Raw genomic sequence first — 14,130 nt, forward strand, 5'->3', positions numbered from 1 at the left:
ATCCATAGTTTCAGGCTTCACTCTTTCTATTTTCTCCTGGGGTGGAGGTGAGGCCCTCAGGGTCTCATCCACTCTCTCAGGGATTCCTACCATTTTCAAATGGGCCTTGTGGTCAACCTCAGCCCAGGCTGAGATTTCTAGATCATTCCCCAGTAGACAATCTACAGGCAAGTTTGGGGACACTGCCACTCTCTTGGGGCCAGTGACCCCTCCCCAGCTGAGATTTATCACTGCCATGGGATGATCTGTCCTGATTCCATCTATGTTGGTCACCAGGTAGCTAAACCCAGGTAAAAGCTGATCTAGGGGCACTAGCCTCTTGGTCACCATGGTGACACTGGCCCCTGTGTCCTTATAGGCCACAGCCTTCTGACCATTGATTATTGGTTCTTGTCTGTACCTGCCCAAAATACTGGGGCTCATGGTAAAGATGGCAAACCCCATGCCACCATCACAGACCATAGTTGCTTGAGTAGGGGACCTGGATAGGTCAGAGTCCCCCTGAGTTCCCCAAGAAATCCCAACTAAATTTTTGGGTGCACTCCCACCGCCTGGGGGATTACTACTAGTAGTAACAGGAGGTGTTGGAGCTGGTTTTGGAGGAACATTTTCTTTATTGCCATTCTTAGGACAGCTGGAGTCAGTTTTCCAGTGGCCAGGTTGCTTACACACATGGCAATATGGTTTCTTGTTATTAGAGGAAGTATTTTGGGACCCACCCCCAGCACTGGGTTTTTGGGGCCCTTCAGAGGACTTTTCTTGTTTATCATCCCCACCTTTCTCTTTGGGCTTAGTGGAATCCTTCTTCTGGTCACCAACTTGGTTTTTAGGCCTAATCCTGGTTCTGACCCATTTGTCTGCCTTCTTTCCCAATTCTTGGGGAGAGGTCAGATCAGAGTCCACCAGGTGCTGGTGTAAAAGTTGATTTTGACAATTATTAAGAATCTGCTCCCTCATAATGAGATTATACAATCCTTGATAATCATTAACTTTACTGCCATTTAACCAACCTTCCAGTGCCTTGGTTGCACAATCCACAAAGTCTACCCAATCTTGATTCTGTGCTTTCTGGGTGTCTCTGAACTTAAGTCTGTATTGATCAGTGGTTAAGCCAAACCCATCTATTAAAGCAGCTTTCAAGATATAATAATCATCAGCATCCTCTTCTCTTACAGAGAGGAGCTTGTCTCTACCTTTATCTGAAAAGGAGAGCCACAGGATTGCTGCCCACTGCTCTACTGGGACCCTTTGTACTCTACAGGCCCTCTCAAGAGCAGATATCCATTTGTGGATATCATCCCCATTCTGATAGGGGGGCACAATCTTGTGGAGGTTCCTATTGTCAGGGACTTTCTTTCTAACTCTAGGGGTTTCATCACTGCCACCAGGGATCTCTAGACCCCACTTCTTTGAAGCTTTCTGAAGCTCCAGGGCTTCCCTGTCCAATGCTAACTGTTCTCTTTTAAGCTGAAGCTTAGCCTGCTCAAATTTGATCAGTCTGCATTTCCTCTCATGGGAGGATTCTCTTCTCTGAGAAGAGGCAGAGGACCCTTTGGATCTCTGAGAAGGGTTGGATCCCACTGAGGGGGATCTGTGCCTCCTTGGACCCACCACTCTCCCACTAGGGATGGAGGGAGTGCCTCTTGGGCCATCACCTCCATGTTGTGAGTGGTTTGTTTCTTCCAGGTCAGGACTTTCATCCTCTTCCTGGTCTTCATCAGAGTCCACTCTGGGAGTGTCCTCTTCTGATGGATGCCCACCCACTCTGTCTGTCCCTCTGGACCCTATGGATTCCATAAAGTCTGCTATGAGCAGGATTTCCCTGAGACGTTGGGTGTTGGCACCTTTGTTTGTCTTCAGTTTTCTAAGGGTGCACATCTCCCTGAGCTCTGCAAAGGAGAAATGATCATACTTATCAACTGGGACCCTTTGGGGTCCTTCTGGAGCCTTAGTGGCACCTGCTCCTGAAGACATGTTTAGTGTAGTGATAGTGGTGTATCTACCTACACTAAGTGTGGCCTACTGAACCCTCTCTTGAGTTGTAGTCAAGGTGTGCTAAACCCTCTACACACAACTCTAAGTTCAGTAGAACTTATTGTATTCTAGCTTGAATTTATATGTACCTTTGGTACCTTGTGGCTTTCACTTTAGAAATTCAATTTGTTATCTGGTAAAACAATGGCAAGCTTGAATCCCACCGCTGCACACCAATGTGAGAAGTTGGCCTGGCATATGCTGTTCCTAGTTATAGGGCCACCTTGCACCAGTCCAATTCGACTCTTATTGATGATAGGTTTAAGACAACCTTTAAAGAAAGCTATCCTAGTGGTAGCTGTGGAGAGCAGCCTTCAGGCTAAGTCTTGAAGGAGTGTTAAGCTTATTGTTTTACCATAATAACCTCTTGAATATCCAAATGAAAGAGTAGCCCACACAGGTATATATATAAAATATATGTATTTATTCTAGACAGAATCCCACAGTCACTTTATGTGGCTAGTGGCAAAGTTACACTTCAAACAAGCATTTATAAACACAATAAATAGCACAGAAATCAATGGGCCCCAGGGGGGGACCAAACCATATACTAAAATAGTGGTATAAGAACCACGACAATTCTACAGGCAATGCCTAGGGCATTCAGGATCGCTTGCCCCTTCAGAATCCACCCACAGTTAAGAGGAAGGGGACCCACGGGAGGCGTGTGCAGTGCGAGAAGTTGTTATCGGGATCGCAATGTTAGCCTATGGAGAATGTCGCGGTTGAATAATTAGGGTTTAAGGACACTTCTAACAACAGTACAAAGTTAAGGCTTGAGACTTAAGGCTTTGGAGAGCCCACCACCACGGGAGTACCGAAGTACCACTGTTACCTGCCCCAGGGAAGCCGGGTGCATAGGTCGATTCTGGTGTCGGGTCGCGGGCTGATTTTCTATGGAAAAGTAGTCCAAACTGCTGCTAGCTGAAAGCGTCGTTGAAGTCGTGAAGATTAAAGTTGAAGAGAAGATAAAGGTGAACCTGAAAGCAGAGGGGACAGAGTCTGGGTCACAGCACAGTGACCAGGGAGCTCACAGGAAGGAGCTCGTGGATGTCGGGTGCTTCAGGTGTGGAAGGTACAGCTGGGCTCTGCAGTCACGGGCTCCGGGAGGCTTCAAGGAAGGCCAGCTTCTGGAGGACGACTGTCCCACGTGGGCTGAGGGTCGCTGCGGTGTTAGTGTCCCGATTGGATCCACTAAGCATTGGCAACCGCAACCCACGCCAGATGAACAAAGCAGCTGCTGGTGCAGACCCACGAGGTCTGAGGGTGCTCTCCTTTGCAGGGAGCGTAGAGCAGGCCTGGAGCAACCAGGGGAACTCTTGGAAAGATAGGTTTTCCTCCGTCAGGGCCCACAAGTCGAGAGACAAGGGACCGCGGAGGGCAGCAAAATGGAGTGCGTAAAAGGGCTCCCACGGGCCACCGGAGTGGACTAGGGGGCTGAGCTTTGGCACGGATGCTGCTTGAAGGTTGGCTCAGAAATGGGCCAAAGCACAACTTCCCCACTGGTCGGGGTCGTGTGCTATGCAAGAGGTGGCCGGGGTCTCGGGGTATGCCGGGATCTCGGCACCCACGTGGTCCACGGTGCTCAGACTTGCTGGGCACGCTCACAGGACTCTTGGATGCACTGGAGACCCACCTCAAGGTTGATGGAAGGCGTCGAAGTTCGTGAGAGCAGCGAAGTTCCAACTGGGTATCTTGCAGTCTTTTAGGTGCCTGCCAAGCAGGGGGATAACTCCTTTATCCCAAGGGAGATTTCTTCAGTCAGCTGGGCAGCAGCTCGTCGAAGGTCAGTTCTGTGAAGTCCTGTACGAATCTAAGGCTCTAGGGCAAAGTTATTCCCATATATCCCCAAGATTAGGGGATGGTCCAAAATAGAGCCTACCAATCAGAGTAGAGGCGGGAAAGGGTGGCTACACCCACTCCCCTTTGTGTGTTTCCCGCCTGGGCGAGGGGCAGGATGCCCCTGAACCGGTTCCAGGCGGTGTATGCAGAATTGGGGCTCTGCAGCTGCCTACGTGCAACTCTGAAAGGACATTTGGTGCACCCACCCTGTTCCAATCCACATATCCTGTCTGGGGAGGTGCTGGCACCTCCCTGCCACAGGAGCCCTATTGTCCAGATGGCGAGGCTGGGGTTTTCCCCAGCAACAGCCAGCCAGAGTCGTGTAGGTGGCGGACAGTAGCCATTTTGTGGTACATGTGCACTTTTAAATTGGTGTCTAAATTCTACCGCTTTTCCCATATCACCCTCCTAGCAAGGGGGAATCGTGCCCCCATGCCCATGGCTGGACTGGGGGTATGATTCCTTCATGTTTGACACCAAACACGATATGGTTCTGTGTAGCCATTCCCAAGTTACAACGATGACGCAATAACTTATAATGCGGTTAAGAGTATATGGTATGGCTACACTACAAACAACCCAGTAACGATTTTACGAAGGTTGCAGAGAGGTCCTCCTCACGTAGGGGTCCCCCCTCACACATACCTCAGCACCCAGCCCTGTAGGATTACCAGGGCCTGCCATAGGGGTGACCTATGAGAGTATATGTGTTGTAATGGCATGGGACATAGGGTACCTACATCCCTGTAAGGGGTGCTAGCACCACCTTACCCAGGCTACAGTAGTGGCCTGGTGGTGTCAGTTTGGGTGGCTGTCCCAGGGTGGCACAATAAGTGCTGCAGCCCTGGTAGGCCTACTGGGGGACCCATGCCCTGGGTACCTAGGGTACCATCTACAACGGACTGGTAGGGCATGCCCAGCATCCAATTATGTTTGTACCTAGAGTACTCACAACAGTTTTAGGGAGAAAGCAGATAGGCTGGGGTCCTGGATAGCAGGATCCCAGCCAGACTAGTCAAAAAAACCACTTAAATACCAGGCAAAAAGTTGGGGGCAACCATTAGTCAGATTCCACTCTCCTACAAACCTCCACTCAGTGATAGCAAGTGGGGACTCCCTCAAGCAAAAATAACTCAAACTTGACATAATTCTGATCCAACAACGACCATTAAAACCGAATAAACTCAAATTACAGAGATCTGCAACAACACTTTGGATCAGTAACGCGGAGTTACCACAGCAGTCAACAGGAGGAACAACAAACACCACAAGGGACCTAGCGAGAGAAAGGCAGCGCAGCATGCAACAAACCTGCCCCACAAGTGGCAGCCCAAGGCGCTCGCCCCAGTCCGGTCACTCCAGAAGTGAGGGATCTCGAACAAAGCAAACTGTAGTGCAACACGGGGATACCACGACCATCATTCTTTTTACTCCAGAATATACGTCTCGAGGTAGAGACTACAGACTGAACAGAGGAAATATATTACAGCTTTTACATTCAATCACAAGCCTAGAAAACCTCGGCTCCTCTGACCTTCTCCAAACAGAGTTTCAGCAAACCAACAATCCACAATGTTCGGAAACAACTGAAGCAACCTGGAACTCCAGAGAGGTAGCCACAAATATCCTGGAAGAAGAGACTACGTTTAAGCAATGGGTGATAAAACTGGAAATTGAAAAGCAACCTTCCTATCCAACACCTTTCTTACCCTCCACAAGGATACCCTAACGGAAAAGCACCAACTCAGTATTAAAGGGAGCCAGGAGTACTTCCCCAAGAGCGCACCCCCAAGACACAAAGACATTTTTTCTCAGCACAAGATATAAGGGACTCAAGTCCATGTCTTGCCGGTCACCTCACAAAATTTGAGGCAAATTCAGCGTACTATTACGATAGATCACACAAATTGACAAAGAGAAAGTAACTCTGATTTTGCCTTGGACAAGCCCAGACAAATCAACATATGTACCTGGAATATCAACAGTTTAGCTAGCAAAAGTGAGGACCCGGAGTATTTGCAATATTTCAAATCATTTGATTTGTTACTGCTCCAAGAAACCTGGGAGGAAAAGGCCTTTGAACTCCAAGGATACACAGCTTGTTGTATCCCAGCAAAAAAGTGCTCCGATTTTGGTCACCGATCGGGGGGCCTAATGATCATGGTCTCCATAGTAACAATAGGTGAGATCACAACAATAGAATCTTAAATAGCACCCCCAAGTGCCATGCAGGCGGTAAAGATAACACTTGGGCTAAACAGTGTACGCCAAGAAGTTGTAGTAATCAACGCTTACATCCATCCTAAACGGAAACTGAATTACCTCTGACACCATGAATCACAATTTCAACTTTTCTCAGCAAGCCTGTTTATTGACTGCGAGTTATATTTGATTTATAACGATTTGAATTACTTTGAGACAAGGAGAACACTTCCTCAGTGTGACAAACACATGTCCTATACATTTAACATTAAACAAACTTTGCTGTTTTCACAATAACATAGTAACAACAAACATGAAGAAAATTCTGCAAATAGATAATACTTCAAACAGACAATGAAAATATTGCACTACAGTACTCAGACATCCTATTTTTAGACATGGGGGCATTCTAACTCATTGTTGCCTCCACATTAAGTGATTGTTATGGTCCTATACAGGGTCGGAGAAAAAAAATTTTTTCCGAAGTTGTCGTGGAGAGCGTTGACTGGGTATGTTGTTTTTGCTCTTCTGGGGACGTTATTGTGTAATTTTTATCCCAAATAATTCTCGTTCTCTATTAGCCGACGCGTTTCGACCTTTCGTGTAATGGACCTTTATTGTGTTCATAAGGTCTTTATCAGGGCTCATATATAGTTCCAAATGGACATCTTTTTCCTGGAAAAGTAATGGTATATCTAATCATAAAGAATGCACACTTACTTTACATTGCCTCTTTAGTTTAGCCTGACTCCGCTGTGCCAAGCTTCCAGAGGGTGAGCACAGGTAAACCTTTAGTGTGTACTACACTTACCCTGACTAGAGTGTGGGTCCCTACTTGGACAGGGTGCAAACCTCTGCCAGCTAGAGACCCTATTTCTAGCACATGTTTTCACCTCCTTTCCTTGTGATTCGTTTTGGGTAGCAAAGTGCCTTTTTGTGAGTTGGATAAACATTTCTGACTCGCAATGTGCCTTATGTACAATGCAACCTGCAGTTTTGCAGCTGCAAAGCTTGTAATTTTGCAAAAAAACACGTACATCAGGCTGTTAATTCTTTGCATGGCTAGACTGTTGTTATGAGGTGGGAAGTGGGAAGTGACAGAATCAATATGTGTTTGCTTACGGTTAACCACAGAACTGAAACTTAAGAGGAGTGGCAACAGACAAGATTAATTTTATTTATTGGTTTCATAGTTTGTCCAGGAGCACAAACAGCAGAGCAAGAGGGAGGCGAGTGGAGCAGGCCACAATAACTGTTTCCACAGTTGATTAATGGGGCATGTGAATAATTAAAAGAAACATTCTATTAAGCCGAGAGGAGGGGAGCTTGACAGACTCAGTTAGTTGGAAACAAGAATATGTAATAATCATTGAATGGATCAGAAAGGGGCACATCTTGATGTGAGAGGATGCCACAACCTGCCACTACACTACAGAAGAGCAGACTCGGGCGTGGCTTCGCTGTGCAGCGAAATGGCCGCACACTAGCGTGGCTCCGCCGGCCGAGATAAACAAATCCGGCATTAATCCTACATAGCTTCTTGGGACCGGGACCCCACCAAACGGAACCACAGCTGGAATTGTTTAGCTGCGCGAAGGAATGTAAACTGGCGCTGGAGGGGCTGCCGTGAGGAGCGGATCGGACCTACTCTGCTTTCCACGGACTGATACGGGCCCCAAAGGTGGCGAGTGCTGCCAGAAGCGCGCTGTGCTCTGCCCTGCTATCGCTTCCTGGGAGCGAGGCGGGAGGTGCACGCGGCTGTCCGGGGAGGCGCGGACTGCCGGGCACCATCGGAGATTGGCACCGGAGCCTGGCCTGAGTTTAATGGCGGCTTGGCAGATGGACCGCAGGTGTGTTGAAGCTGCGGGCTCCGGTAAGTGGAAAATATACCTCGATGGACTTTGCGCTACGTGGTGTCTTGTGATCGTAGCCCCAATCAAATTGATTAACGCAACTGCGTAGGCCCCATGCCACGCGATACTCGGGCAAGCAGTGGAGGTTGCTGAGTGTGCCCCCTGTGGCTGACGCCTCTTGCGCTGTAGGGGCACCGCACGTACCCCTTGGCAGATGGGGCCAGGTTCTGTAGTGGCGGCATAATTGTTGTACCTGCCTCTGAGCTACTTAGAAGAGGGACCCAGAGACATTTCTCGCCTGCAGCTGCAGGGGGGGAGCTAAAGGTGTGGTGCAAGGTGGAGGAGCTGATTGGAGGCGGAGCCCCCTGTGCACCAGTAACAATGTCTGTGTATGGAACAACTCCTTGCTATACAGACTCCCATATAGCGTGACTGCCAGTGGTCCTTGGCTGTGGAGGTGCGGTGGTGGCGACTGGTGGCCTGGCGAGAGACCTGCTTGCTGGTGCCAGCCCTGGGCGCTGCCGGGCAGGGGTGCCTGCGGCCTGACGTTCATACTCCATGGGCGGATCTGGCGAGAGTGGTGGAGTCGGCGCTCGCGGGGGTCCCTTGGATGACGGCGGGGCCCCGTGGGCTCCTGCGGTGGGGCATCTCTCATACGTCTGCGGTGTGGCGCGGGTCTGACTTGCCGCTCCCTCGCCGCTTCTGCGGTCTGTAACGATGGGTAAGCCGGACACGCGCCAACCCAGGATAACTTTTGACAAAAAGACCGCTAAAACAGCTGATGCGGACACTGGTCACCAGGAAGCTGCCGGGGATGGGGCGGCGGCCCACCCACCTGCAGAGGATATCCGGGAGATGTTTCGGGATCTGAAGTCGAGTCTTCAAGTTCTGGACTCGAAAATGGATTTGCTAGCGGAGAGAATGGACAGGATAACGCAGCGTATGGATAAACAGAAAGGACGAGTCAATGTTCTGGAGACAAGAGTGACCGAGACGGAGGAGGGTCACATGGAGTTAGACAAGAGGATGTGGGAAATGGATGGTATACTGTGATAAGCCAAAAGAATGAGGATTTAGAAGCTCGTTCGCGGAGGAACAATATCAGAATCATGGGGGTTGCAGAATCCACAGATATCCAGAACATGGAGAAATACATAGAGACAATGATGTCCGATCTGTTTGGCTCTGATCTGTCCGCGATGTTCTTGATCGAGCGGGCGCACCGGACGCTAGGGCCTAGGCCCCGCCCGGGGGCGCCGGCAAGACCAGTATTGGCGAGAGTCTTAAACTATAGGGACCGGACACGATACTAAGGCTGGCAAGAGAGAAAGAAGATATTCAATACAAAGGAAATAACATCGCACTGTATCCGGACTTCAAACTGCAGGTTCAAGCAGCAAGACGTGAATTCCTACCCGCAAAGAAAATCTTCCAACAAATTTGCAACAAATATGCCTTGATCTACCCTGCCAAGCTGCGTGTTCAGGGAAATGGGCAGCCCACATTCTTCACGGACGCTAAAGCTGCTCTATCCTACGCGAAACAGTTGGCGTACAAACAGAGTTCATCGACAGGCGAAGCTCTCACTGGGGCGCAACTGAGCGATAATGACTGACGGCCCATGACCGGCGCCCTGGACATTCAGCTAAGAAACCTAGCTGGGCTTTTACACTCCAATTGCTAACGTATCATATGAGATTGTTATTGTTGTATAGTTAGAGATATGTTGCCATGTCTTACTGCACTACGAGTATAATACTTCAATGGTAGGTGGGGTTCACTGACTCAGGGTAGCGAGCTGTTATCTCGGCTACCCTGCCAAGAGTGCAGGGGTGTAATGCCGGCGGACCCACGTACTCCCCTGGGATGAATCCCTCATGTTCACGACTGTGGACAGTCTGTTTACGGTTAGTTGGGGAGGGGAGGAATATATTACAACCTAATTGGGGGGTTGGTGTGGGAGGGGGAGTGGGGGAGGTACTGTTTTGTTGTCTAACTCTGTCAGAATCTGCACTTCTTTACACAAGCTCACCGGCTGACACAACCCACGGTAGGGAGATGATCGCTATAGTACATCACATCTCGATGTTGCGTTCCCTGTATACATTGCATTTTGGCAGTGCTCCCGCTACCTGTATCTCTTTACTAGCTGCTCTGCTGTAATGACAGTCCTTACATGTATTTCATGGAATGTTAGAGGCCTAAACGATCGCAGGAAGACCAGACTGATCCACTCTTACCTTGCCAGGCATGGGGTTGACATTTGCCTGCTTCAAGAAACACATTTAACCACTGCAGCGGCGGGATTGCTTAGAAATAACAGGTGGGGTGAGGTGACAAAAAAAAAAACCAGAAGAGCAGACTCAAATCATATCTCTCCAACACCACAGTTTCTGGAGGACTCTACAAAAATAACGACAGGTTTGCCTGAGGTAGGTCTGTAATATGGCTCTAGGTGGAATGCCCCTTCCCCTTCCAAAACAATATCTAGCTTTATCATCACGTAGTCAGATCACTCATTTCTGATTGAATATAAAAGTGTCCACCTTGGCCCTAAAAAGGCTGCCTTGTTCTAAAGGATGAGGGTGAGATTTTCTCTCTATTAGAAGACTATCACAAAAGATGCGTGTCCTCTCACAAGCTTTTGGGTAAAGGTTTGGTTAGAATAAAATATCAGCAAACATAGCCTTTAGAATTCTTAATTGATGTTTACAAAGGACTAGCTGCTGAGGGTTTAGTCAGGAAAGCAGAAGTTGAGATGTTTCTATGAAATACTAACGAACATTATATTGTTAGGAATACAGAACACACTGTTTGTTGAAAAGGAAATCAACTTGACAATTATGTCATAGAATGCGTATGGCAAAGTGTTATGAAGAGTACAACAAAAGTATTATTAGAAGGGTCACTGGAATTATACGGCAGTGGAGCACCAAATTATCTGGGAGGGTTATGCGGCAAGAAAAGGCAAATTATGTGGCATAATGGGGCACTGTTTTTGATAGTTTTTCTTCATGATTTTGTAATTTTTACACATGGTAATACTGTCTGGGCAAGGATCGTATGCCAATCCTCCAGGAAACCCATTCAGACAAGAGGATGGCATGAAAGTTCGAAAGAGGGTGGATTGATTAGAGAATCCCAATTCCCATTATTAGAATAAAGGAGTAAGCATCTTAATAAATAAAATAATTATGAACTACAATTAATCTAATCAAGAAAGATCAAGAAAGTAGATGTGTTACTCTGGGAGAGGCATATTTACCAAATACGAATGCCAGGCCAGAAACCATGACATTTGATAGGTTATAGCAAAGGCCTAGACCAGAAATATTTGTAAAGATGATTCTGGTGTAACTGGTGTTTGCTATCTTGTTAGCCCAATCATACATGATTATACATTTTCCACAAATGTGCATGATGCCTTCACCAGGGATGATTATTTCTTGAATGGTAGAGGCAAGGCTGAAGGTGAGAGACACAGGAGTTGCTAATAAAGGCAGGATTTTCTTGAGCAATCATTCCCCACAACAGGGGTAACATTTACACTAATTTCACATATACCTATGTTAAGTTATCTGGAACTTAATTCCATAGTTAAAAAGATGGAACCTATGATTTCAGCGTGATTCAAAGAAATCACCGAATCAATGTATGGCGTGACTAGTAATGCTGGAAGCAACCTCGGGGAGTGCAAAGCAAAGACAGCATACAAGTTACTATTTTGTGACAGCAGAAACGAGAGGTTAGTGAGACAACGATGCGCAAGCAATTCGAACCTCCAATCTGACCTAATTCTGTGATTGCCATACGCGCTCAAAGGCAAATTCAGCTAGCAACAAGAATTTGCAATGCAATAGGACTCACATTTACGCGAGACCGATTGCATTACGGGCGGGTGACAAGGCATGGCCTGCGGAAGAGGGAGGCACAGGAAGAAAATAGTGCTCACAGTATAAATAAAACATAATGTGCAACACTTGAAGTAAAGGGGCCAGTGGCCATGGAAGGATACAAATGACGACATGCTTGTCATAAAGGAGGGACTAACAAGGCTAAAACCAATCAGAAGGCAGCATTTAGGAACTAAGCCAATGAAAAAGATGGGCGGAGAGTGGGCGGAGAGTGGGCGAAGATTCCTCTCATACTGAATACTGCATGCCTCGCAAAGCGAGCAGCGCATGCGCGTTGCCGTTATAGGCTCGACCTAAAAATTAGCCGATGAAAGCTACTCCTCGTACAAGGGTTAATGGTCATCTGTGAGACAGAGTAAAACCATTGTTGAAACATCAGTTTCATATATTACCCCGTTTCCTAGCTCCCAAGAAATACAACACAAAATAATGATATGCTGTAGGTAGGTACTTCGACGCACTGCAAAAAAGACATGCCCTCCTTTCATGAGCAATTTTATGCTTCGGGCTGAATGCTCTTTTTCTGTACATCTCTGTGGTAGTTGCTGGGTCTCTGAGAGCATAGCTTTGCAGGAAGAGGTGCCCACCGTCCACGTCATCTACCTGGAAGGAAGCTGTGCTCATTCACTGGGAGAAACTTAGAGGAAACTAACTGCACACCTGCAACGCAGGTGTACAGAATAGGTGGATACATACTCAGCACAGGAGTTTCCGAGCAGCAGCTGGATTCACTCCTTTGCATATGTGGGGGAGGGCCGAGATGCAGGGAAGGACCAGCCAAGGGACCGGGTGCATAAACCTTTGATATGGAGAAAGCTAGTCGGTGCCCCAAGGCCATACTTGTAACTTTGACTGAGTTTCCTTGCACTACTAGCGCTGTTACTTTAGGTGACTGAAAGCGCACATAGTGTCCGGGCGTCATGATGTCTGGCACATCATGATCAAAATTGTAAGGCTCGCCTTCCTTTCCTCTTTGACATATTTGGAGGGCCTGTGGCCATGTAGCTGATGATAAAGGTCAAATAAAATCAAAAGCAATGGAGTTCATTACATGATTAAGTCCACTTAGATGCCTGAACTGAGCGGGGGATGGGGCATTCTGATAGTGTGACTGAATCCCAATGTCAATTAAATGTGTAATGGGGCTCAAGCAGAAAATTAAAACGAAATCTTATCTGTTTAATCATGTAAACGAGCTATTACATTGCATTGCTCATGATGCTTTGTAATGTGTTTTAGCCCCAATCAAATTCTAAATGTTACATAATGTGAGTGTAGACAAAGGTTAATTAGTAAATTCACAAAGAAAATCAACTAGTGTTTAGTAATGCAAAGGTAATAACTCCGCTCAGATGTGGCAGGTTATCAGTCAAAGATGTCAGCCACTGCTGCCCCCTCCTATAATTCCTGCCCACTCCTGCTTAGCCTGAACGTTTAATAGCTTTTATTTATTTATGTATTTATTTATTTTTTCAGGATTTTATAGAGCGCGAACAAGATCCTTGCGGATATCTGTGCATGCTGAGATGTGAATCATGCTATTTATGTTTAGAAAGTCCTGGTAGTAATAAAGTGTCACTCCAAGTGTCACACATAGGGATGAAATCTCACACCTATCCCCACTGATAACATGGAAATGTCACACATAAGCAGTCTGAAAACTTGGCAGCCATGGGGATCTGTTTCAGATCCTCGCAAACAAAGGGCTCTTACATCAAAAGGGATGATTACCATGACTGAGGATTGAGGGAGACAAGGGGCAGGGAGCAGATCACGAGTTGAAAACAAAGGATAACAGGGAGTGCTTTAAATTTCTGAAAGGAGAGGAGGAGGAGGTTAATTATGTGGTGTTGATAAAGATAATTTCAGAGGGCAGAGATTTTGGCACAACATATTTAGCCATTTGGGGACCTAAAGGTGGGCATCGATCAGATTGGTGTATGAGAAAGGAGAGGCTTTGCAGTCTTGTATGGGATTATACCACACCGGTATTAAGAGGTTCATGAAATGCTTCGTGAGATAAAAGTAGACCATTCCAGTAACTCTTGCTATGCTTAAATGGACGAAATTCAACAACTTACACTGCTCCACAGGGAACTCGTTTGGGTTATCATCTTCCATGATCGACAAACTTGAGCGCACCTTGCAAGATCAATTAAGTCCACAAAACTAAAAATCTAGAATAAAAAGACAATACAGAAAAGAGAAGAGACATTATTCAGCAAAGAGTACCACGAATGCAAAATAAATTACATGTTTAGGTGCTTTTATTTCACAAAATGACG

General features: G+C 47.0%; 1 protein-coding gene across 1 annotated transcript in view; it reads right to left on the reverse strand.

The window, feature by feature from the left end:
* Positions 1–14,130, reverse strand: part of FBXL13 (F-box and leucine rich repeat protein 13) — a 1,209,524-nt gene that overhangs the window by 900,710 nt on the left and 294,684 nt on the right. The window contains exon 8 of the mRNA XM_085654020.1: positions 13,927–14,022. Coding sequence (XP_085510146.1) covers positions 13,927–14,022 — 96 coding nt within the window. The remainder of the gene's footprint in view (positions 1–13,926; positions 14,023–14,130) is intronic.

This window comes from Triturus cristatus, chromosome 4_1 (assembly GCF_964204655.1).
Source record: "Triturus cristatus chromosome 4_1, aTriCri1.1, whole genome shotgun sequence".
Taxonomy (NCBI): domain Eukaryota; kingdom Metazoa; phylum Chordata; class Amphibia; order Caudata; family Salamandridae; genus Triturus; species Triturus cristatus.